The 25,531-nt window shown below is 50.6% G+C and overlaps 2 protein-coding genes across 4 annotated transcripts in view; one reads left to right on the top strand and one right to left on the bottom strand.

The window, feature by feature from the left end:
- Positions 1 to 4,015: 4,015 nt before the first annotated feature.
- On the top strand, positions 4,016 to 13,797 carry SLC35D1 (solute carrier family 35 member D1). Its single transcript, XM_035564383.2, has 12 exons — positions 4,016 to 4,224; positions 4,420 to 4,453; positions 5,107 to 5,193; positions 5,415 to 5,482; positions 5,656 to 5,727; positions 6,279 to 6,347; positions 6,879 to 6,981; positions 7,724 to 7,816; positions 9,584 to 9,651; positions 9,997 to 10,075; positions 11,064 to 11,146; positions 12,162 to 13,797. Exons 1-12 carry the CDS (start codon positions 4,016 to 4,018, stop codon positions 12,268 to 12,270), a joined length of 1,074 nt encoding a protein of 357 aa, XP_035420276.1. The 3' UTR covers positions 12,271 to 13,797.
- A 346-nt stretch (positions 13,798 to 14,143) lies between these two features.
- MIER1 (MIER1 transcriptional regulator) overlaps positions 14,144 to 25,531 on the bottom strand; it is a 35,866-nt gene continuing 24,478 nt past the window's right edge. For 2 of the 3 annotated variants that reach the window (XM_035564381.1, XM_035564380.1), the window contains exons 8-13: positions 22,881 to 23,032; positions 22,220 to 22,301; positions 20,835 to 20,929; positions 20,203 to 20,330; positions 18,369 to 18,508; positions 14,144 to 17,512 (exon numbers count right to left, since the gene is read on the bottom strand). In XM_035564381.1, the coding sequence (XP_035420274.1) occupies positions 17,187 to 17,512; positions 18,369 to 18,508; positions 20,203 to 20,330; positions 20,835 to 20,929; positions 22,220 to 22,301; positions 22,881 to 23,032 (923 nt within the window). In that variant the 3' untranslated portion in view covers positions 14,144 to 17,186. The remainder of the gene's footprint in view (positions 17,513 to 18,368; positions 18,509 to 20,202; positions 20,331 to 20,834; positions 20,930 to 22,219; positions 22,302 to 22,880; positions 23,033 to 25,531) is intronic. The other variant, XR_004781400.2, reaches the window with a different exon arrangement.

Below are 25,531 nucleotides of genomic sequence, written 5' to 3'. Positions count from 1 at the left end.
TTTTTTTTCCCCTCTCTCTCTCTCTCTTTCTCTCTCTCTCTCGTGTCTTCAAGCTGTCACAGAACCATTAGTCACCCCGCAGCGCTGGGCGCATCCAAGCGCCTTTTGTGTTCCCATGGCTTCGTGCTACGTGGTGCGCGGCTCGTGCTGCCCTCCCGGCCGCTGTGGGGGGCTGCCGACGCTCAAACGTCGCAAAATTACTTTCTTTTTTTTCTTTTTTTTTTTTTTTTTCCTGCTTCTAAACCCAAAAACCTTCAAGGAGAAAGCCTGCAGGGACCGGGGATGGTCCCACCAGCACCCCTCGCGCCCTTCCTCCCGGGCTGGGAGCCCTGGGGGAACAGGGTCGGGGCGGCGGCGCCGGTGCGGGTGCACCCCAGTGCCACCAGTGTGGGTGCACCCCGGTACTGGTGCGGGTGCCCCCCGGTTGCCGCTGCGCCCCCCCTGGCCGCCCCGCCGGCAAAGGGTTAAGCTGGGTGACGGTGTTAACCTCATTCGAGGCTGCAACCACAGGAAATACCGCAGCTCGCCCGCCCTGCAGCACCAGTAAAGGTTATGGAAACTGATTTCCCCTCCGGGCAAGGCAGCCCTTTGTTCGGCTCCAGCAGCCCCTGCCCGCGGCTGGGATTTGACTGATCCGCGTGTTTTTTCTTGTGAACGTGGAGGTCGGGGGAGCCGGAGCCGGGCAGCAGCAGCCAGCTGGCAGCGCGAGGGCGCAGCCCGGGGTGCCAAAAGAAACACCAGCTCCGTAGCTGGGTACGGGCTTACGTACCCGTGTCAGGCAGGCCCACGAGGGTTGCAGTGGGAAGTCTTGTTCCAGCGTGCTCCTGATGTGCTCAGGGCGTCACGTGTCAGAGTATTAATTAATCTAACGGCATGGGGGGCTCTCGTCTCGCAGGCGGCTTTTGCTGAGGCTCGGGGGCACCAGGGCTGAGCAGGAGCCGCTGGCTGCGGCCACCCCGGGGCTGGGAAGGGCCGGGGCTCGGCGGCAGGACAGCAGGGCAGGGAGGGAACCCCCTGAAACCCCCTGAAACAAGAGCAGGGGCCCCACTGTGGGCGCACATCGCGTGCGGCTGGGGCAGCAGCGTGGGCACGCACATCTGGGGCTGGTGTGGCACTTCTGGGGCTGGTGTGGCACATCTGGGGCTGGTGTGGCACGTCTGGGGCTGGTGTGGCACGTCTGGGGCTGGTGCAGCTGCGCCCCAGCTCCCCCAGCAACGCCTGAGCAGCCACAGGGGGCCGTGGGGCAGCGTCCCCCTGCAACCTCCCCTTCGGCAGGACGAGACCAGAGCAGGGCCTCCTTTCTTTCTCTTCGCCTAAGACCCCGGTGCTTTGGCCTTTTTTCACGGCAGCTTACACCGGCCACGTTCCCCAAACCGCATCACCTCCGCTGCTCTCTCCTGGGCTCTTCGCTCCTTCCGTCTGCCTTACAGCCTCATGGCCAAGGGTGGAAATCACCCCCGCAGCCTTTTGCTGCCATGGAGGGGCACAGCACGGCACGGCACGGCACGACGTGGCACGGCACGGCACGGCACACAGCGTCCCGGATTTTCTCCATCCCCCCCCACCCCCCCCCCGGCATCAGCGCCCGCCTTTCGGGGCCACCCGCCAGCCCCACACTGAGTGGGGAAGGGAAACGTGGGGGGGCCCCGCAGACGACTCCTCACTGCCGTCACCTTCCCGGCCGCCCACGCGCAGGCGATTGCATCTCGCAGAGACTTCCTCGCCCGCCGCGCGCCCCGCGGGGTGACATCCGCCGGGACCCGCGGCACGTGTGTCCCCCGGCACCCCCGCGTCCCTGCCCGCCTGGCACCGGGAGCCCCGGGCACAGTTAAGGTTAGAAGGGATTAATTGCCTGCTCGTCACCCTTGGTGGGCTCGGCGCTGGCCGGGCGTGCTAAAATTGCGTTGGTGAGTCAGCGGCCGGGTTGGGCAGGAAGGAAAGGCAGGGCTGGGGCGGGCTGGGCGGCCGGGAGCGCAGCGCCGCTGCCGTGCCCGGGGTTGGCGGGGACGCGGGGACGCGGCGGCACGTGGCCCTGGCGGCACGTGGTGCTGTGCAGGCACGTGGCGTGGCACCGGGCAGGAGGGTGCTGCGGGCAGGAAAACCTCCGTGGCTGTGGCTTTCCGTGCCGGCCGGGTGCAGGAGGCTGCTGCCAGCGCCGGGAGGCAGCGGGGCGAGGGGAGATGAGCAGAGACCAGGGCCGAGGCGCGGTGGTGCCTGGGCCAGGGGCTGGGTTTGGTCTCGTCTTCGCACGGAGCACTGAGCAAGGCAGTTTTTCTAAAGTAACCTACTTTTTTTTTTTTTTTTTCCCCCTTTCTAGGCCGCCTTACCGTGTTTTGTCCCCGCCCCGGGTGCCACGGCCCCATCCTGCGCTCGTGGGGAAAACCCCCAGAAGCTGGGAACTGCCCGTATTTGATGAGCAACGTCCCTTCTCGCACGTTCCAGCTGGGAAGCGGCAGCACAGAAACGCTCCCCGCGTGGCTCGGAGGGGAGGGCTGCCTCCTGCGTGGCACCCCCGGGCCCCCTGCGCTGCGTGCCTGGCTTTCCCTGTCTGTCTGTCCATCCATCCACCCGTCTGCCCGTCCGTCCACCCATCCGTCCATCCCCACGCCTGGGGACACACAAAGCTGTGCTTTGAGCACGTGCCCCGCTGCCATGCAGGGACCCCAGCCCGGGCCATGCCCCGGTGCCCTCCCCACGTGTGATGCTCCCCACACCCCCTAATTCCCCCCAGGCCCCCGGGCAATGCTGTGCCCCCACGCCTGACCTCTGTGCAGTTGCTCCCCTGGTGTAACACCCTAATATCACAACCCTGTAACGTGCCCACCATGCAATGTCCTGGTGCAATGATGTCCCCATGCAATGTCCCTGTGAAACATCCCAGTGCAATGTCCCTAAGCAATGTCCCTGAGCAATGTCCCACATGCAACACCCCCATGCAATGTCCCCACACAGTGTCCCTGTGCAATGTCCCCTCCCCGTGCAATGATGTCCCCATGCAATGTCTCCGTGCCATATCCCCATGCAACATCCCTGTGCAATGATGTCCCTGTGCAACGTCCCCATGCAATGATGTCCCTGTGCAATGATGTCCCTGTGCAACGCCCCTGTGCAATATCCTGGTGCAATGATGTCCCCATGCAATGTCCCTGTGCAACAGTGTGACATCCCCGTGCAACATCCCTGTGCAACGTCCCTGTGCAATGACCCCCGTGCAATGACCCTGTGCAACGTCCCCGTGCAACGCCCCTGTGCGATGTCCCCATGCAATGATGTCCCTGTGCAATGATGTTCCTATGCAATATCCCCATGCAATGTCCCTGTGCAATGATGTCCCCATGCAATGATGTCCCCGTGCAATGCCCCCGTGCGATGTCCTCGTGCAATGATGTCCCCGTGCAATGATGTCCCCATGCAATGTCTCCACGCAATATCCCCGTGCAACATCCCTGTGCAATGATGTCCCTGTGCAACGCACCCGTGCAATGATGTCCCCATGCAATGATGTCCCCGTGCAACGCCCTCGTGCAATGCCCCCATGCAATATCCCTGCACAATGTCCCTGTGCAATGTCCCCGTGCAATGATGTCCCTGTGCAACGATGTCCCCGTGCAATGTCCCCGTGCAATGTCCCTGCACAATGTCCCCGTGCAATATCCCCATGCAATGATGTCCCCGTGCAATGTCCCCGTGCAATGTCCCTGCACAATGTCCCCGTGCAAAGTCCCCGTGCAATGTCCCTGCACAATGTCCCCGCGCAATGACGTCCCCATGCAATGATGTCCCCGTGCAATGATGTCCCTGCACAATGTCCCCATGCAATGCTGTCCCCGCGCAGTGCTGTCCCCGCGCAGTGCTGTCCCCGCGCAGTGCCCCCGCCCCCCCTGCCGCTCCCCCCTTGCACCCCCCCCTTTCCCGCCCTTTCCCTCCGGCCCCGCCCCCTCAAACCCCACCCACCCCCCAGACCCCGCCCCCCGCAGGCCCCGCCCCCCCGCCCCGAGGCCCCGCCCCCGCAGCCATGTCGCGGCGGGCCGCGCGCAGCCGCCCGGCGGCCGGGGCCGAGGGGGGAGCCCCCGCGGGAGCCCCCGCGCGCGGCGATGCGGAGCGGGGCCGGGCCATGGCGGCGCCGGGGCTCTCGCTGTGCCTCCGCCTGCTGGCCGCGGCCTTCTACGGCCTCAGCTCCTTCCTCATCGTCGTCGTCAACAAGAGCGTCCTCACCGCCTACGGGTACGGCCCCCCCGCCCCGGGGCTCCGCGCGCCCCCCGTTTCCTTCCCCTCCCGGTGCCCCCCCCCCCCCCCCCCCGCAGCCCGGTGCCGGGGGGGGGGTCTCCCCGTGCTCTGTGCCCCCCCCCCCCCTTCCCCCCCCCCAGGCAGGGGTGTGCGAGGGGGGGGCCCCTGCCCACGCCTGCTCTCTGCCCGCAGGTTCCCGTCCTCGCTGTGCGTGGGGCTGGGACAGGTGAGTTGGGGGCACCCCCGTTAATCCCCACGATACTCCCCGTAACACCCCCCCTTAACCCCCCCAACCCCCCCCCTAAACCCCCCTAAATCCTCCAGTCCCCCCTTAACCCTCCTGGTCCCCCCTTAGCCCCCGCAATCCCCCCTTGACCCCCCCCAATCCCCCCTAACCCTGCCAGTACCCTCATAACCCCCCTAATCCCCCCTTACCCCTCCTTAACCCTCTTTAACCCCCCCCAAGACCCCCCACGATCCCCCCAATTCCCCCTCGACCCCCCAATCCCCCTAACTCCCCCCAATAACCCCATAGCCCCCCCAATCCCTCCTTAACCCCCCCATAGCCCTCCCAATCCCTCTTTAACCCCCCATAAGCCCCCCGATCCCTCCTTAACCCCCTTTAACCCCCCCCCTGTACTCTCAAAATACCCCCCTAGCCCTCCCAATTTCTCCTTAACCCCCCCCATAGCCCCCACAATCCCTCCTTAGTCCCCCCTTAACCCTTTTTAACCCCCCCCCAGACCCCCCATAATGCACCCCAGTACCCCCCATAGCCCCCACAATCCCTCCTTAGTCCCCCCAGTCCCCCCCCCCCCCCCCCCATAACCCCCCAGTCCCCGCCCGGGGCCCGGTGCCCACCCGTCCCCTCTCCCGCAGATGGTGGCGACGGTGGCGGTGCTGTGGGCCGGCAAGGCGCTGCGGGTGCTCAGCTTCCCCGACCTGGACAGGCACATACCCCGCCGGGTAAGCTGCGGCCACCCCCGGCCCCCCAGCCCCTTTTTGGGGGCTCCTCATCCCCTGCTCCATGCACCTTCCCCAGCGGGTCTGGGGAGCACGTGTGCGGGAAACTTCCCCGGGGGGGGGGAAACTTCCCCGGGTACGTCTGTCCGTGTGCGCGGGCGCAGCTCCCCAGCCCGTTACTCACCCTGTTAACCCCCCCCCCGCCTTTATTTTTAATTTTCCAGACATTTCCTCTACCTCTCCTGTACTTCGGGAACCAGATCACGGGACTGTTCAGCACCAAGAAGCTGAAGTACGGCTGCTCTCCTCGTCCTGGGCCGTATCCTCGCTCGCACGGGGCTGCTGGGGGGCAGCTGCCGTGTCCCCCACCCCCCCGGGCTGGGGGCTTCGCGGGGGGTGGGCACGGCGGGTGGGAGCAGCACGGGAGCGTCGGGCCCCTCTCACTGCCAAACCTTGCCCCTGCAGCCTGCCGATGTTCACCGTCCTGCGGCGGTTCTCCATCCTGTTCACCATGTTCGCCGAGGGGTTCCTGCTCAAGTGAGTCTTCGCGGCTGCTTTCCTCCGGGCCAGCAGCAACAGGCGCCGTCCGGGGTGGCAGGAGGTGCTGGAGGGCCGCACGCACCGTGTCAGCCGGCGTCTGCGTGCCCGAGGGCTGCGTGGCCGCGGCTCCTGGCCCCGGGCTGCCTTTTGGGAGCGTGGGTGGGAGGAGGAAACGGGCACGGAGCAGCGGCGCGTTGCTGGCTCCAGCCCCGACCCACAGGGCACGGGGTGGGATGAGGTGTGGGGGACCCCGAGGCGGTGCAGGGCTGGCCCCTCGTCCCACGCCGTGTCCTTGGCTGCCGCGGGCAGGGCTGCAGCACTCCCCAGGTACGCGCACCTTGTCCGTGCCAGCTATTTTCAGGCAGTAATAATAAAACCCTGCCAAACTGCAAACTTTTTGGTCTCGCTTGCTGCTTGTGCACCTCCTTGTTAGCTTGGAGTTTTGTGGGTTTGGTTCCCCCGCCCGGTGCTGCTCCTCTCTGGGGTGCTTTAACGAGGATTTACCCTGCCCGTGGCTGACCAGGGTGTCCTCGTCCCTCTCCTTCCAGGAAGAAGTTCTCGTGGGGCGTCCAGATGACGGTGTTCGCCATGATCATCGGCGCCTTTGTGGCTGCGAGGTGAGCCCCTCGTCCGCTGCTCTCGCACCTTTCCTGGCTGTGGTTCTGCTTGGTGTCTGACAGCCCCGGTGCAGCGCTGTCCAGCCAGCAGCGCTCAGCAAAACGGCACACGTGGAGGCCTTTCCACGGTGAAATCTTGGCAGCACGTTCTGAGCTACATGTACTGCTAAGAAAACAGCCGAGGTGCCCCACAAAGGTGTCTGCTTCCTCTGGTGGAAGCTGCGAGAGCGCAGCTCGAGCCCCTTCGCGGGGCTGAGGTGAGGGCAGTGTCCGACCATCCCGTTACGGCCTGGCACGGGGAGTACGCGGTGACCTTTCCTCTTCCCCTTCAGACAGACATGCTGTACGGTAGGAAGGAATGTTCTCCAGACTCAAGTAACTCCCACTTAACCCCCACTTAACTCCCACTCCTTCCCCGCACGATTAACTCTTTCTGACAGCTGCCAGCAAAACAGGAGGTGGAAGAAATCCCACAAGTGGCACGCTCCACGAAACTTAAACACCGTTAACTTTTATTTTCGCCTTTCCCAGTGCTGACCTGGCGTTTGATCTGGAAGGGTATATTTTTATCCTTGTTAACGATGCCTTAACAGCTGCAAACGGTGCCTACGTCAAACAGAAGCTGGATTCCAAGGTAGGCTGACCTCTGTCCGTGCTGCCTGGGGCTGACCTGTGGGGGTGGCACCAGGGAGGCTGACGCGGGGCATGTGTCACCCGTCGGGGACACCTCTGCCGTGTCTGGGGTCTCCAGCTGGTGCCACCACGTCCCTCTCCCCAAATCTCCTCCCTCTGGCTCACACCTTGCCTGAGGAGCAAGCTTTGGGGGGAAATCCCGTGCTTTGTGTGCTTTGCTGGGGGGGTGGGTTTTGTTTCTGTGCCTTGATGCTCCAGAGACCTTGAGGAGGTCCAGCATCATCCCCTGCAGCCAGGGAAGCCCCGCTGGGGCTTGGTCGACATTTTTGCACCCAGATTATTTGGCCTGGTTCACGCTGGTGGCTGGAGGCGCAGCCAGCTGCTGGAGGCATCAGGCTGTGCGATGCTGTTGGCTCTCCTGGTCCCAAGCCGTCTTGTCAGCCCTGCGAAACCTTCCTGTGCCGCTCCTCTGTTGGGAGAGAGACCCAGGGGCTTGTCAGCAGCACGCTGGCTCCTGGAGAGCCCCGCAGGCAGAGCTTGAGGTCCTGTCCTAAAGAGCTTGAGCTCCTGCCCTAAAGCACCGTAGGGCTGGTGTCTCGCTGGTGCACAGCCCTCCAGCTCTCCTGCCTCCAGGAATCCCACGTGCACTTAGCTCACGAGACCCGCTCGTCAGCAGCAATACGGATAAGGATTTGCGGTCCTGTTCGGAGCCAGCTTAAGGACTCAGACTTTTCTGTTTCTAGGAGCTGGGAAAATACGGTCTGCTCTACTACAATGCACTGTTCATGATCCTTCCCACCCTGACCATTGCCTACTTCACCGGAGATGCGCAAAAGGTAGGATTCTTGCCCCCGAAAGCAAAATCTGTAGTGGCACGATACCTTGCGGGCAAAAACTTGCTGGGAAGAACATCTCCGCGTTGGTTGTACGGCACTTTTCTGCAGCTTGGCCTCTTTGCATACAGTGGCGAGTGCTCCAAACGTGGAGCTGCGACGTAGCTCGTTACCCTGGCTTGTAGATAGATGCTACGTGGCGTCTGGTGGGTGAGTTTAGGGCAGAGAGCGGTTTGGGGCCAGCTTTTGGGGTAGAGAGGGGGGAAACTGCTGAAGTAGAAAGTAACTGCAAGTCTTACGTTTGGCTTAAAATCCACGGAGTTGCCTCATCTGAGCGTTTTTGTAAAGTTGCAGGAATGGGGAAGTACAGGAGCAATAAGTGAAACCAAATATTATCTAAAATAAAGAAGTCGAGTATTTTTAGTGGAAATGGGTTTCTTCAAACTTCGTTGTCCTTCCCCCTTCCTGTAGCAGCTCTGTTGAACCGCTCCGAGGCACTCCTGCCTCCTTTGCTGTCTCATCCCTGGGGGTTTTGTTTTTCCTGTGCTTCTGTGTACCTGGACTGCATATTGTGTTGTTGTCGCACCAGTTCACAGCCAGTTACCCTTGGGAAGGGCCGCTGGCTTTTCTCTTGCTGGGAGCCCGGTGCCGTGGTGATGAACCCGGTGGGAGCTGCTGAGACGAGGAGCAGCGATGGGCGAGGGGCTTCGGGCGGGCCGGCTGAGCTGGGGAGCCTTTGGGGATAAAGTGCTCCTTGATAACCGGGAGCTGGCAGACGAGGAGAAAACGTCGCTGTGTGCTGCACTGTGCAGCCTCTGTTCAGCCTCAGTAGAAATCTCCTCTCGCTGTGTTTTTATTTTTTTTTTATTTTTTATTTTCCCTTTCCCCTGAATAAACTCCGGCCGAGCTCCTGGCGGTCGGGGCAGACAAAGCCGTGCTCTGTCGGGGCTCCCGCTATGAACAGCGCCGCTGTGAGCGCCGGCAGCTGCCCGGGGTGGGCGCAGGAGCTGCTCCCCTGCCTCCTGCACGGCCGCTGCGCGTGGCAGAGCCGCGGGACCTGGGCGGCAGCGGCAGCGTCTCGCCCCGCCGGGCCTGGCAGGGCCGGGTGTAATTAAGAAATCTGTCAGCAGACGAGGAGATTAAAAGCGAGGCCGTGCAGGGCTGCAGGCGGGGCAGAGCCCCTTGCCCCGCTGGCAGTGCTCTGCCCAACGCAGCCAGGGCTGCCGTCAGCCCCCTCTGCCCCCGGGGACGTGTTTCTGGGTCGTGCTCAGCTTCGTGTCCCCCAGCTCCTGCTTGGGCAAGGAGCGAGAGGTTTCACAGCCAGCCTCCCTGAGCTGCCACCTCTCCCAGCACCTACACGAGATCTCTGCGTGAGCTCGTGGCCAAAGGTCCGGGAGTGCAGCTGTAAACGGCAACGTCGCAGCTCGGTCGGGATCTCTGGGGCAAGGGCTGGGGTGCTCCACGCTGCTCTCATGGCAAAGTGATCCCAGCCTCCTGGGAAGCTGCTGCCTGGGGCTGGGGGGGGGTTTGGGCAGCACCCGCCGGGGAGGTGCCTCCTGCTCCTCTGAGCTCCCTTGACACCATGGACCCCTTTTTCCAGGAGGGCTGCGGTGGGTGCTGGGCCAGGTTGTGCGTTGACCCCCTGGATCGGGGGCGATGCTGGTGCAGGGTATTCATCTGGGGCAGCTCTTTGCTGCTGTGATGTGAAAGCTGGGGGCTGGGGCTTGTCTTGCTGTGAATTACCGTGCCTCCTCCTCCGTTTCTCTGCAGGCAATGGAGTACAAGGGCTGGGCAGATGTGTTCTTCGTCGTGCAGTTCACGCTGTCGTGTGTGATGGGGTAAGGCTGCGTCCGGTGGTGCTCCCGAGGCGTGTGTGGGGCTGGAGGGGCACCGTGACCGCACCGGGGTCCGTCCTGGTCGCGTGGCGGGGGCTGGCAGCACCGGGGCTCCCGGCCTGGGAGGTGCAGCAGTGGTGAATTTTGGTCGCCTGAGTAATCCTGGGTTAAAAAATAACTTTAGTCCTGATAGACACGATACTGTTGAAAGCCATGGTGGACGGAAATGACTCCGTGCAGGTTTCACCAGGAAAACACCGTTCTAGAGCAGGGGGCGCGGGCTGAGAAGCTGAATTGCCGTGCTCTGAGCGCGTCCCGGAGCCTGACCGCGGTCTGTTCCTCCCGCAGGTTTATTTTGATGTACTCCACGGTCCTTTGCACTCAGTATAATTCTGCTCTTACAACTACAATAGTTGGCTGCATTAAGGTAAGCAGCTTTCTGTGCCGGGCGAGCGCTGCAGTGATTCCCGCTCGCGCCGCGCTGCCGGCACGTGGGCTGGCTGCGCGGTGACGTGCCCGGCGGCGCTGCTCTTCCCATGCTGCGTGGCCGCGTGCCCGGGCTGCCTGCCCCGGGAGCTCGCGGCTGTTCCTGGAGCAGGGGCGAGCTTACTCCGGTAACGGCCCCGAGCAGCCTCCCTGCATCCCATTTTGGGATGCTGGTGCTTCCCAGAAGCCTGGGAGGGGGGTGCTGGGGAGGAAGCGGGGCTGAGGCGTCAGCGTGGTGCTCAGCACCCAGCCTTCCCGGCTGCTGCGCTGGCTGCTCAGGCACATGGGGGTGCAGGACTGGCGCCATGGGACTGGCAGAGGTGGGACAGCACCTCTGGGAGCAGCAGGGGGACGTGCTGGTGTCGTGCCTTGAGGCCGTCGCTGCGTGCAGTAGGAGATCCGGGCGTGTTTGCACAGCGGTTGCTGCCAGCAGCTGTGCACGGACAGCTCTGGCGTAGCTTGTCCTGGGCTAATGAAGTGCAAAACGCCCAGAAAGAGCCAAATCTTCCGGGTCACCTCGTCCCAGGGCGGAGCAAGCTGGCTATAAAAATTGATGGGTGCTCCTGGGGGGTTTTCCTGGTTTTTCTGCCACGTGTGAGCTGCCCGTCCGGCAGGGCTGGTGTCGGAGCGGGGGGAGATCTGCAGCCCTGCGGCTGCCGCGGGCACCAGGGGCCAGGAATGGCATTGCTCTGCCCCCCCCGTGTGCTGTGCCACGTTGCTCTGCACCGCTGCCTGAGGAATCAAAGCCTCCATTCATCCAGCAGCACTAAACACGACCCCTTTTAATCCCGGATTACCAGCGCTCGCATATTTCACACTGTCCGCATCCAGGCTTTCCTGTTTCCACGTTGCTTTGAAAACCAGAGCGTACGCTTGGCTCAGGTTATGCAGACACTCACTCCTGTTCTTGAAATCTTGTTCCTTTGCAGAATATTTTAATAACCTATATTGGGATGTTTTTTGGAGGAGACTATATTTTTACATGGACAAACTTCATTGGTCTAAATATCAGGTAAGAACGTAGGGGTTGCACATGTTCATGTTTTGCAAATGAAAGTTGCTGTGAAGCTGAGACGGTTTGACCACTAAGACGCTTCTCTCAAAAAACTGTGGGGTTTTGACTTTTTGCATAGTTGTGGTTTTCAGCTGATCCAGGCAGGAAGAAGAACAGCCACGTTTATCCGTGAGCTGGGACGGAGCAAGTCCCGGCCCCGCGGTGAGCCGGGCTGTGAATGGCACCGCCGGGGGGACGCGTTCACCAGGGCACGTCCGCGCAGCTTTGACGTGTTTGACGTGGGTTTAGCTGCTGCTTTTTTAGGAAAGTAGAAAAAATAATAATAAAAAAAAAAAAGAGAGGAAAACCAGGTACACTTACGTTGAAACCCTGCGGAGGAAAATAGCTTCCTGCTCGGAGCTTACAGGGAGTGGAAAGGCTCCTTTTTGTCTGGTGAAACAGCGCTGTTGACCCGGATGGGTCGTGCTTTGCTTTCGGACGTAACGTGCTGGCAGAGCGCGCTGGCGGGGCTTTTCCCCTGCCTCTCACTGCCTGGCAACACAGGAGCTCGTTTCCATTCGTGGCATGGCGCAGAGCAGCCGGCGCGTGTAATTAAGGTAGCAAAAGAAATATTTGCTTTATTTCACCCGCTATTTTAGTACAGCTTTTGGAAAAGTCTTTTGTGCACTGGAGGGTATTCGGCTGCCGCAAAACGTCTCCTTGTGCCTCCCATTCTGCGGCGGGGTTACCCCAGTGATGGAGCGAGCCCAGGAATAGAGCAGGCGCTCAGAATAGCAGGCGTTTGGGTATAAGTTAAGCAAAACACGTGGGCTTTGGCGGAAAGCAGATTTTTTTCTTGCAAGTTGATGCTTGCTTTGGCTCCTTGATGGTCAGAACCACGGCTGGACCGTTCCTCAGGCACCAGTGTTTGTGGCTGCCCAGCTGGTTGCAGGGGCTGGCAGACCGGTGTGCTGCTGGGCGATGTGGTGCCTCGCTTCACGCTTTTATCTCAACCTTTTTTTTTTTTTTGCAGTATTGCTGGAAGCCTGGTGTATTCCTACATCACCTTCACAGAGGAGCAACTGAGCAAGCAGTCTGAAGCTGGCATCAAGATGGATATTAAAGGAAAAAGCTCTGTGTGACCAGGGGAATGCTTTATCTGAAAGCAAAAATGTTTCTGTTGAGCTGATCACTGGCAGAGTACAGTAAGGAATTAGGGGTGTCTGCTGCAGAGGAATGTTGATGCGCTTTAATTTGCACAATCCGGATTGCTGCCTTCAAAAATCACGGGGAAGATAAAATGACTGCACGTGTAAGAATTCATCTGATTAAGGCTGATTGATTGTGAGGAAATCCTGGGGTTTTAATCACACTGAGACTTGGCAGGAGAGGCTTGCACAAGCGGTGCAAGGGTTTGGACTGCAGAGGACTCATCAGCACCTGGGAAAGGTACAGGAGCTGGAAACGGTCGTCTGGCCTTAGCAAGGCAGTGCCAACCTCGCCAGTTGGCCTCACGGGCTGGCGGCCCTCGGCTCCGTGCCGAGCTGTGCCGTGCCAGGCCGGGCCGTCACCTGCAGCGCCTGGGCCTTGTCTGGCACCAGCCGTGGTGTGGTGACAGGACTGGGTTTTTAATACATCCAGCAGCGCTGAAGGGTTTTTAAAGGTTGTCTTATACAGCACCTCTTTCTAGGCCTGTCCTCAGATTGTCTTTCGGTTTTAAAAACAATTCTTTATAGTTTTGAAAAAAAAAAATTTTAGTAGAACTGCGTATTAGTGAGTTTTTTTGTACGCTTCCCTTTGGTAACTAGGAGACCAAGCGCCGTAGGCAATACGTTTCTGTTTCTGGAAGGTAACTGCTAAAAATGTAACCGGTGCTCAGCAAAGCTGCCTTGAGGGGTGTCCTGACCACCGGGGCTCATCCGCGTGAGTGAGACTGGCAGAGGCAGTGGGGGGCTGCTGCCCTGTGCCCCCCTCCTTGCGCTGGGGGCTGCTGGCCGGGGCCAGTGCCCCCCTGCCCTGGCTTGGTCCGGCAGCAAGCAGCAGGCTGGGTGCTCCCGGTGCCACACAGCGGGCCAGACATTCCCCGATCCTTTCTTATAGCTTCCTGGGTTTTGTTAAACCCTTGGCTTTGCAACCTGCTGCTGAGCTGCTGTTTCGGTGGGCCGGCAGGGGCGTAGGGCAGCGTAGGTACTCGTGGCACTTCCTTGAGCACACACTCGTAAGTCATGTTTTTATTTTATTTTTTTTATCCCCCACGTTCACTTATAACTTTGCTGTGCTGAGGCATTTGCAGTCAGGATGTTGATTCTGTTAGAGCTTTTCTTGGTTTATTTTTGAATCTACTGGTTAGATTTATTGTCCAAAGGGTTAAAATATTTTTAAAGCTTATTTTGTTTGTAAATGTGCACACTTCAGTGCCGGGTCTGGATGTATTGTATACACTGGGAAAGAGTTCCTACACCAGTATTTTCTATGCTATTAATCTACTAAATTGTTTTCTATACAGAATCTATTTACAGAATTCACCATTTTAGTGATTAAAAGGGTGACCTTTTTATTTGAATGTATGGCAGGCTTTATATGTAAGTCAGTAATGATAGCAAAAAAAGGATTTTATGTGCCTACGTATTTTTGTACCGGCTTCCAATAAACCATCGACCTTCCTCCTACCTTGTCCGTGCTTTAACGTGGCTGCGCGGGCCAGCCGCTCGCTCCCTCCAGTGGCAAGCACAGGAGGCTGGAGCCGAACCAGGTTGGTGCCCGGGGCTGCACAGAGCAACACCCAGCGGCAGGCTGTGGCCCCGAAATGAAATTCATCGGAGGGAAGGGGCCCAGGGCATGTATGGGAGTCAAAGGATGACGTTTTTGCCTACAAGGATGGGTTTCTGCAAGTTGTGCTGATGTAGCCAGTTACTGGCACGCTCTTGCAGCTGGCGTGGGTCTGCGAGGCGCCCAGGAGCAGAACCACTCCGCCCCGTTCTGACCAAACCACTCAGGAATTTCGTATGCAGACAGTGTGTTTAAAAAAATAGTTTAATAAGCTTTTTCAGAATTGCAGACAGGGAACAGGGATAAGACAAGGGAGTTACTAACAGTGCAAAATTACTATGTGTGACAAACTGTATAAAAACTAACTTGTAAATTCTGTGTGTCTGTGGTTGTTGGTCTTAATATCACTTTAAATAGCCTTTGGAAAGCCCAACAAGGATTTACTCAGTTGAACTGGAGCTTTCAGTTTAGGCTGCAGTCACAAAGCACTCTGTGAAAGCCAGACTCCCCATCCAGCTGAAGACAGCGTGGTAGTGCTTGAAAAACATACCCCAGTGTTACTGCAAGCTCCAACCTTGCCAGTGCTGGCTGGAAACAAGTTCAACCATTTCTGGGCTCCAAAGTGTACTGAATGCTTTTTAAACAAAATCAAAGTTATTAAATTTCTAGATTTTTAAATAGCTTTAGTAGTGCAATGACTTATCAAGTTATAGTGGCTGCATTTTGAAGAACATGAACAAAGTATTGTGTAAAACACCAGCATGAACAAACTGTAAATTATAATTAAATATTCTTAAAGTCTAACTGAGCATTACATAGGTGTTGATTACGGAATGTCAGGTCTCTTCTATGTATCACCAGAAAAAGGTAAGATTAAAAAAAAAACAAAGCAACATTCCTGAAAATATACACAGTGCTGTATTTCACACACAAGCCTGAGACAATTGACTTATAAACTTTCCTATAAATTTTTGGAAGTATCTCCAACTTGCAAACAGAAATGCATAACAATAAAATTGAAAAAAGGACGCCAGCTGCACAGACTCTTAGAAGCGCCGCACTGCCCTCCAGTCTGAAACCGTCTCAAGCCCACACCTTTGAGATAACTGTGATACTTTGGGGCTCCGTTAATTAAACGGATTGCAAATCAACAGCAACCTCTTCCTAATGCAACCGCTTGCTTAATCAAGTGATTAACACAGGCCATGCATTACCAATCCTTACCCCTGTGCCTCTCAACATCAATTACTGCCTAAGGTAGGTAGATGTCAACTTCGCAGTCAGCTGAACCAGTTAAACCATCAGTCCAAACGTTTCTGGGAACAGCAGGTAAATGCAGTCCAGGAACTAACCACGCTGATGAAGCTAATCTGGATCCAGGGAATTTGGCTCATTAATGACCATGAAGTCCAAGTACATGTAGTTGAAGAACAAAACGAAACCCTTAGCAGATTTTTTTTCAGGTTGATACATCAGTTTCAAGCCATGGGACCCTACATTTAAAACTGGAATCGTGAAGACATACATTTTAAGATCATTTAGGTAAAAAACCAATTAAAAATTAACAGCACACTTGTAAGCCACAGGAGGAGGTGACAAGATTATTAATTATACAAATGAACAATTTTTCCTATTTTTATTTCAGTAGACTGTAGCTGTGGCTTAAAAAAAAAGGTTTTTTAAAAAAACACTGGTATTAAGAATCTTTCTATTTCATGGATGTAAGCCCTACTTCAACGCCTTTCAAATTGTGCTAGTGGGAAGGTGAACATCGCCCTGCTCCACACACATTTACAAACAATTTTAGTTTCTAGCACGTTAATCTTAAAAGAGTTACCCATACCTACTCTCACTTCTTACACATGTGAATCTATATAGCAAACATATTTATGTGTATATACTGTACCAAGTATTTCTGGGTGATGTTTCTGCTCCCACTGAAATATCCATCCACGTAAGGTCCATTAGTATTCAGAAATTCAAGATCAGGCACCAGGTTACCAGCTGCATGTCCATTTCTAACCGGTACAGCCAGAATCACTTGACCCATTTCCTGTCCTTCCTGTGCTCGGTGAAATGTAGATGATGAGAGATATACTGAAAATAGATCAATGAATAATCTAAAACCTGACCCTGGTGAACACGGTTTAGTAAACTTAAGCATTTGGCTGACATGAAATTTATCTGAGCTCAAAACAAAATGAGAAAATGTAAATGAAAGCAAGAAAATTTGTGCAATGCAAGCATCATGCTTAACAAATTCTTAGCATCACTATTTGTTATAAAACAAGAAAAATAATCTTTTCAAAATCAAATGACTTCTAACCATTCTTGATGTTAATGATTTACTGTTTTTTTTTGAGAAGAAAATAACATGTTGGTGACTGATAAGCATTCTTTTTTTTTTCTAGGTCAATTGGTTTGGTTTGTCTTTTTTTGTGTATTTTTTTTTTTTAAGAAAAGAGTTCAGCAAAATAAAATGAAGCTGACATTAGACTCAGGATATCAATTCTCTCATAAAAGTTTACCAACTGTACAAGTTAAGAAAATTATACAAGCTTTTGTTTTAAGAAAGGACAGTTCAATCAAGACATAAGTACTGTAAAAATCTTTCAAAGGCTACAAAGAAATCTGGAAAAATACAGAATGTATTTCTTTAGCCCAGATAAGAATATGGAAAGACATCATTGATGTCAACAATTTTACATATACAAACCTGACCTGGTTTAGTTATTACCTTTTAAAACTTCTATATATAAAAATAGTTGTGCTCATAACTTTCAGGATTCATAAGGGTTCCTTAGCAATGGCGTGACACGTTTTTCTCTCTCGAATGAGTCTCTGTGCCTACTCTGATGCGTGTCTCGGAATTCTCCATTTCATTGTAACTCCCCACAACAATCAGAAATTTAAACCAGCCCCCTGCTTCAAATAGGATGCTTTGTTCACTTGTACAATGCTTAAATAGCGTATATATACAGAATTAATTTTCTTTAACGTATTAGGCTGGAAGCATTTTTTCAGAAAATCACCGATTTGTCTCTCAAATATTTTTAAGCGCCTTAGTGTTCCCAGAACTACAGCTGACAGCTCTGAGAAACAGAATATTCTCCTACTGCTTTTCAGCACTGACAGAAACAAATAATCAGATCTTAAGAGCCAACTAGAAGGTATAAGGAAAATCTCAGCAGATTGTTTTACAGAACTGGATTTTGTAAGGTAACCCATCAACCCTGAAAATTTTAGACACCCAAAATTTACTCCAAGGAATAAAATCAGCTCTTAATATTCAGTCATCCAAAGATTCTAGTTCTTCAAGCTTCCCATGTGAGTTTGCTTCTTGGAAGAACTCTGATGAACCAGGACTCTCTTTTCCATTGCTGTTAATTCTTCTTCTTTTTAGAGGTCTTTCACTTTTTTCTTCAAAATCATTTTCATTTCTTGAAGTTGAATGAGCAAGTTTTGGGTCAATGGAAAGGTTTTCAGTTTCATACCCATTTGTATCCAGATCTGTGTGAGGTGTTTTCTTGCCACTAGTAGGTCCATTTACATGCAATCCTTCAATTTTTGCTTCATCTTTATTTGGTATCTCACCTGGCCCGTTAGCAGACACCCCTGCGTTAGAGACGTATAAAGAGAGTAGAAGTGTAAGCAGAACAGGAAAAATTGTGACAGGTCAATAAACAGAAGCCTAACTACTCCCCACTGAACTAAAAAGCCAGTACTGGTCTTTGCGTCCTCACTGTGCGATGAACAAGTGGTTTATTTGCATACAAATGACAGATATATCATGACAGTTTCTGGAAGCCCTCAGAAGCATCATCAGCCAAGAAAATGTCCCAGAAACCCACAACAGTGCAAGCTGCAGGTGGATTGCCCTCACCTGGGCAGTCTCTGTAGTTTCCCCTCTTTTCAAAATTTCAAACAGCTCCCTAGCCCCTCCCTCCACTTGCTACAGCTTTTACTTCAGCTCCATCAGAACGGCTGTCCCTTGCTTTTGAGGTTTCTTTTCGGGAGCGAGCATGCCCTGGCTCTTCTCCCATTCCACACTGGCCCTTGATGCCCCACATCTGGTAAGAACAGTTAACTGCGTTCCTGGGATAAGCACTAGGCAAGCACTAGTGCACTGCCCGACAGCTTCCATCTCAGACAGTTGATTTAAAAACGCTGCATGGAACTCCTCACAAAGTTAGCATTACAGTACTACAGCAGCATGGGGGAGACAAGACCAGGTAAAGTGCTTTTAAAAGGAAGGTTCTACTGAGATTTATCTTCAATACATGGCTACTGGCTACATGCAAATATGTAGCTCTTTTTTAAAAAACATTTTTAAGTTAAAGCTGCTAACACCCTGGAAAATACTTTAAACTAGAGCTGTTTTTAGAGAGGGAAACTGAACTTCTCTTTTGGCTTGTCATCTGCAACGCTGCTGTGACTTGGCAACCCATTTTCGGAGCAACGGGGCACTCACCATTCTGGTTACTGCTGCTGGTTGCACTGTCCTCTCTTTCAGACTGGCTGGTGCTGCTGTTGGAAGTCGTAGGAGGCGGGGACGGAGCTCTGCTGGAAGCAGCACTTTCACTTTCATCCAGGAGGCGATCCATGTAATCTCTGCACAACACAAACAGCACACTCAGCACTGCCCTCGCTACTGAAAGGACTGATTTTGTTTGTACAAAAGTGTTCACTGCACATACTGCACGTGTGACCTATTCGCATCTTTGTATCTCTTTGAAGTGCACAACTTCTGCAAACTTAAGGGCTGTAAGATCAGCCCTGTTAACTGGCCCACGGACGGTCTGACCACAGCGACTACCGTTTGCTGACCGAGCACTGCAGTCAGCTCACAGAAACTCAGCCCGCGCTTGTGCTACATCCCCTAAGATCATGCACAAGCAGGAACATCAACAATGCTGTGATGCTGCGCACTGTGTTTTCAAGGTGCTGCTCCAAGGCAGGTTCACACTAAGCTCTCACAGTCTGCTGCGGCAGTGACAGCATGCTATTAAGTCAGGAAGTTCGGTGCTTATACAGCCTTAAAAGGGGTAAGAGTTAAAAGCAAATGAGAAACTTCAGTTAGACGTAAGACACGTTCCCGTATCTGAAATCTATTACAGTCCCACAATTTAGGTCACTAACTGTAAATCTCTTATGACAGATACAAACAAACACAGCCAGTTGGTAAAGCCCTTCCATTCAGGGCATTAGTCTGGATTAACTCCAGAAGCAGCATATCCTCACACGCAGCTACTCCGGAACTGATACTGCACTCTGAATTCCAACGTCTATCTGCAAAAGCTTTCAAGAACAGACAAGTACAATCCGTAGTGACTCTTCTTCTGGTAACACTTTTGAACACCATATGCAATCAACAGCAAAAGAATCAGAGGATATTTTAAGTGATTAACAAGCAAAAATGTCTATCGATTTGGGTATACATGGAAAAAAAAAGAGGTGGGGAGAAGGGCAGATAGACTGTCTCTGACAACTGGAGAAGAAAATCCAGCGGCTCTGTAACAGTCTACGTATCAAAGGAGCCACAGATGGCAACCCTCAATGTCATACTGCTATTTCACTTTGGTGCTCCAACACACAGTTCTAAAATGTTTACAGAAACAGTAATATTTAAAAGAGGGAAGGATAGACAAGCCAGAAACAAATTATAAGAAAAAATAATTGTAAAAAAAACTTGGAGAAAGGCAGCGGAAAGAGCAAGACACAAAAATCACAGCATTGGAATGAAGGGCAGAAGATAAGGTTGGCTGACTTGCTCAGATTTGAGGGATGAGAATGAAGAGCTATGCACAGACATCTCCCTCCCTGTCTAGCACAGTGAATGTGGGAAGAAGCTATGTACCAAGAAAAAAGCCCTAGTGCAGGGCACTGTGTTGGCCAGAATGCTTTACAGACGATGTATTTCAAGCATACACCACAGCATGTGCCACAACTTGTGACTCATGCCTCTGTACAAAACATGCATTTAAAGCAATACAAGTACTTAAAAAAAAATCACATATTTGCAGAAATGTTACATTTGTGAAACATCTAAACAGAAAACACACCAAATTAAATTGTTGCTCAATGCACATTGTTGGCCTATTTCCAAACAAACGTACTTCAGAAATTACATTATACACACCAATTTGCTTTTCTTATACCCCTGCCGAAACCTGGGACTATGGAATCTCTAGATTCCATTCCATTCAGATAGATTCTCTAGATTCATTCCATTTCAGACTAGAGAGGTACAAAAGAAAGATTTAGATCCAGCATGTAAAAGCACATAAGAATAATGCACATCTTACGTTACACCAGGATGAAGATTGTATTTCTTCTTTCCAAATCGGGTCTGCTGCGCAAAGAAATCATAACGCTCTGATTTCTTCCACATGTAATAAAATGCTACACACTCACCAACTGATCTTGTTCGTACCTAGGAAATATGTGCCATGAAAATTTTGATGACTTCAAATATGTGTTTTGTCAAAAAGCTAACATTTAAATCAAAATGTGTGAAATTCAAAGTCAATGCTTCTTTATACAACCTACAAAAGAGAGGAAACTATTGACTCAAAATTTCAGAGGCCCAGAAATTAAAACACTTTGTAGTAATACTGATGACATCTCAAGGTGCTGCAGACAAAACCTTCGGGAGAAATATTCATGTCTGTTTCGCCACTCTATTCAGACCAGAATAAGACTATAGGGATGTAGACCCTTCCTGTATGTACGCATAGCAAGACTTTTGCACTTTCCTGAACCTAGGGTTCACAGTCACAGAGGATTCTGGACTTTGACAAACCAGTTTGACTACCAGTGTAGACAAAACTAGAAGTAAATATATTGATTTGTGAAAGAAATTGAGCACAAGAACTTATCTACATTTCTTAAAAAAACAGAAAGCAAGAACTACATTTTACATTTTTAAGGTGTTTACCTTATTTGCCTGAATCACATGAAAATCCTTGCCATACACTTTCAGCCCTTGTTCAAAGTTCCTGCATTCTTCTTCTGTCCAAACAGATAATTCTTCTAAAGGAATGAGATAAAGAAAACACTTTACATAAAAGCATATGGCCAGTAAAAGAGAATTTAGCGACAGAAAACATATGGCATTCAAGTTTCTTACAGCACCTTCTGACTAATGAGAACCACCTCCAGAAATTTCACTTACTGGTACAAAACTGAAAATTCTCCCTTCTAGTCAGAAGATGGGAAATTTTGGTTGGCTTAATGAGCTCGTCGGTTATTCCTGCCCAGCTGCATGGGGGAAATGGCAACAGAAAGAAGAAGAAGGGCTTAGAAACCTGGTCTCAACATTCTGCCCTAGAACCACAGGAAGCAGGCAGGTATCCTTCAACCCAGCACACAGCACAAGGAGCTAGCTCATCCTATGGACTCAAACTAGTTCTGGGTATTTGGAAGAAGCAGGGGAAAAGGAGTGGGGAATGAGATCTTCCCCTACCCCTGGCAGGAGCCAGCAACGATAGATGTGAATTCCAGTTAGGTAAAGTAAAAAACTGTGCTGCTCACACAAAAAAATGGGAAACGGATGGGAAATCTTAGCTCCGCTGGAGCCAGAATAAACCCCTAAAAACTTTCAGTCACAGTTCTAAGAACTTAATATAATTTGGCCTTATTGATTCCTAAGGTCACAAGTAAGGACTAAAATAGTGTGAGAACAAACTGATCTTGATTTGAGCACCCTTGTCTTGTGATTTGCACAGTAAACTCTGGAGAAGCCAATTGTTTAAAAGAAGAACCTTTTGTTAGTTGCTTGTTACTGTGAGCACAAAGATTAATACCAAAACAGCAAACGTTTAGGCTCCAAAAGGATCTTCAAGACCAGAATCTTTTTAGTGGTATACCTTTTCAAATAAAAGGTTTTGATGCTCGCTCTCCCTTATTTAGAACCGAGAGTTATCTCATTTTTTACACGTTTGTTCCATTAACGACTGAAGAGGTGTAGAACAAAGAATGAAATACTAGGGAAACGCACAGTTCAGCTGCTAAGAACTCATTTTACATTTTAACTTGTCATTAAAGTCACAAATATAAATATCAAGCTTTGTTAACAGAAGGCTAATTTACTTGCTGTCTTTGGGGATGTACTTGTTTACACTACATCTGCTAACTTCACTCTCTCAGAGAACAAAAAGACATTCACTGAAGGCTGCATTTAAGTGAGCACTGATATGTAATGCTGACGTGCGGTCAAGCTCTAATAAAATGTCTCAGTCTGCTGACAGCAAAACCCGCTATCTGTGTAGCAAATTAAAGCAAAGTTCAACAATAGGAAGCTAGCTTTTTGTGTATGCTCACCTCTGGCTGCTTTCACATTAAATCTCAACCTTCGTAATGATTCTTCAGTATCAAAATTGCACTTAACCAGTTCATACAATGCCTGTGAAGACGAAAAGACATACATTTAACATTCTAAATAGTGCTAAACTTATGTTGTGCCATAGGAGCATACTCAGTAAATCATTAAAACCTAATTCAAAGAGGATTAAAAACAAACTTTTTGAATGAATGTATTGCAATTTACAAAAGCACAAAGACATATTCCCTCTGTTCAATTTCCATTTCTCTTAATTACACAACCAGGTATACACCCAGGTGAAGTATTTTAACATTTTCATACATTGCATACATTTGTAAAATTCATGGTTTTTTGTATAAAGACCTTTATACGTTTAGCTTCATGCATTCATGAAGCTTAGAAAAAAAAACATAATTGAGAGAACAGAACTCATTTCTGCACGATTATTTATAAATAAAATAATGCATTGATGCATAGACCAAGGTTAAGCCAAAGTGAACATTTCAATATTTGCTGACAGGAAAAAAAACATTGTATCTCTATTTCCAAAAGGAATAATAAAGCTTTTTCAAGCCCAACTTTAATTATCAGGATTAAAATAAAATAAAGGGACAATTCATTCAGTAATATTAAACTACAAATCCTATTATTGTTATATACCTGCTCATTGTCTTTAATATGTGATCCTTCAGGAATTGCATCTAGGCCTTTCTCATCACCTGTACGCCTTGACGCTTCATTTAGGAACTCAATCACTTTATCTTCTGGTAAGAAGTCAGGATTCCACAAGAGCTGGTCATCATTTTCATACACTGAAATAACCAGAACAAAAAGAAAAGCGAGCTAAAACAACCATGCAGAAGTCTGTTCTCTCCTATAAAGCCAGCACCAAGGTCCACTGCTCCTCCATCACAGTTAACACCCAGATGCCAAACATTCTGCAATCAGAATGACACTTTGCAAGGAAATTTCACTTGGACTTTCCTACTAAATCCTAGAAATACTTTCTAAAACAAAAACATTCAGGTGAAGAACATTAATTTTTAATACTACCAGATCTCTACTGTCTTTTCAGAGCTTTTGCACGAGCTTTCAGACCAGGGAAACTTTCACAGACTTACATTAATGGAAGGAACATGAACAAAGGCCATACCCTCTAAATTATCTCCTATTTTTATCTTGAATAGCCTACAAGCTTTGCAAGATTAAAACATCAGTACAGTAAAATAAAATTCAAGTTATTAAATAAAATAGAATCAGGAAAGTATCCTGACCTGCCTGTGGCCTGGTCTTCCCTGAAAGATAACTGTACAAAAACCAGCAAGAAAGTAATTTAAACACTGATTCCATTAGCTTGGTGAGCACCTTTGACTCTTGCTCAACAAGAGAGAGAAGGAGCAAGCCCCTGTGAAGGTACGGTGAGCACAGAAAGGGCCGATACAGTAGTTTGTGTGCAGCTGGAAAGGTCAGAGTGGTGGCTGGGTGCATCGCAACTTGAAAAAAATCAATTTTTACATTAAAGTAAATAGAATACGAATAGAAAATAAATACAGAATGGAAATACAAATAGAAAAAAAATGGTAAGAAAAATAACTAAGTGTCTTGCAAAGGAAGACACCTTCATTTCACAAATAACACACACTTCGGAAATAGCCCTCAACAGTTTTCTGGGAGCTTTTTTTTCCTCCCAAAGGCTAGTCCTAATCTGATGTTTGGTTGCCCATTTAAGAAAAGGATTTTAGCTATCTTGGGATACAAACCCCATTAGAAGCGACGACTCTTTTCAGGAGACAACTGATAACTGGTTCCAAGCCCCCCCTACTGACGCAAGCTAAGCGCACCGCAATGTTTACTAAGGTCCATGTCAGTAGGTCTGAAAGCCGCTTCAGCACCTTTCAGTTTTCAGAGCTACCCTTTGATTTTCAAGTCCAAGCCTTCTGAAAAACATATTGTTTAATTCTGTAGATTGTTCATAACCTGAATTTCTCTAATAGTAGCTACTTGTACTCCAGGCATAGTCCTCTGAGAGCCAGTCCACTGTAATTAGCTTAGTGCAGCATGCAGGGTTGTTTTTTCTGCACACCAGCATGTCAGAACACATTCTGAAAAGCGAGGTGGTTATTCTTGAGAGTTCCACCATTTCTGTGCTTTCATTTATGGGAGTGGATCCAAGAGGACTAGTCTTCTTAGAGAACAACAAAGAAGATGGTATATGTACATAAAAGGACTAAATACATAATCTCAGACACTTGTTTTTCAGCTCTAGATTTCGTTAATATTCCATCTCGAATCCTGTCAAAGATTTAATCTAAAACACGGAAAGGAAAAGGAGGGGCAGAAGATACCAAACCCCACTGGTATATAAGAGTGGAACAACCCTAGAACATCAGTGAAAATTTAACTTTCCCCTTCAACAGTTTTTGCCCATGACGTAGGCTCTGCATTCTGCAAAGAGCTGTGTGCAGGACTATGAAAAACTGTTTTATATAGGTTACAGCAGTGCATAAAACAGCTCTATCTTTTTTATTATTGGAGGCCAGAAGCCATTTAGAGCTGAGTAAATACCAGTAAGAGCAGGTGAGTGATCCATAAAGCATAATTTGCCACATCTTAGGTAAATACATAATTCAAGCTCTATTTTTAGACTGTAGCAGGAAAGCATGCAAGGAGCAACTTCACAGTAAAAAGCAGGTATTTTCTAATTTACTGTTTTCCATTTTCAGTGGAAGCTCCTGACTTCTCGCATGGTTTTAAATTACATGCTCTTCAACCTCTGTGGCTACCAAGCCCAGAGGCTGACAGCCTCACTGTCAGCCCGCTCTGTCAGCAGCACGACTGATGCCCTTCTCAGTTTCCAGCCAGATCGGGCTACAGCGCGGCTACAGCAACCTGCAGCCTGAAGCAAGACAATTGCCACCACTTGCGTCTATTCTCAGATTCTAAGAACGCATGGAGTTTTCTGCTGGTTAGCTTAAAAACTAACATGAAAACTGCAGTCTCCAACCGACCTGCAGAGTAAATGAATTCTTAGTAATGGGCTGAATGAGCAATAAAATTTCTTCTTTTAAGCTCACAGCTGGTTTTAAACTGTGTCTGCTTTTCCTTACTCAGTTACACTGACAAAGCACTGACAAACACTCTGGTTGGGAGGGGAAAAAAAAAGTAGAATAAGAGGTATTTAAATAATGACTGAAAAGTTTTAAAATGTGAAAATGAAAGCTGCTGGTGCCATTTTGTCTCTTTTAACATGTTAATTCAATTCCAGCAACACCATTTCTTTACTATGTTCCACATAAACAAAATACATCAGG

Source organism: Cygnus atratus, chromosome 8 (assembly GCF_013377495.2).
Source record: "Cygnus atratus isolate AKBS03 ecotype Queensland, Australia chromosome 8, CAtr_DNAZoo_HiC_assembly, whole genome shotgun sequence".
In the NCBI taxonomy this organism is placed as follows: Eukaryota; Metazoa; Chordata; class Aves; order Anseriformes; family Anatidae; genus Cygnus; species Cygnus atratus.
The sequence above is the reverse complement of the archived record's forward strand: the minus strand, read 5'-3'. Positions and strand labels throughout refer to the sequence as shown.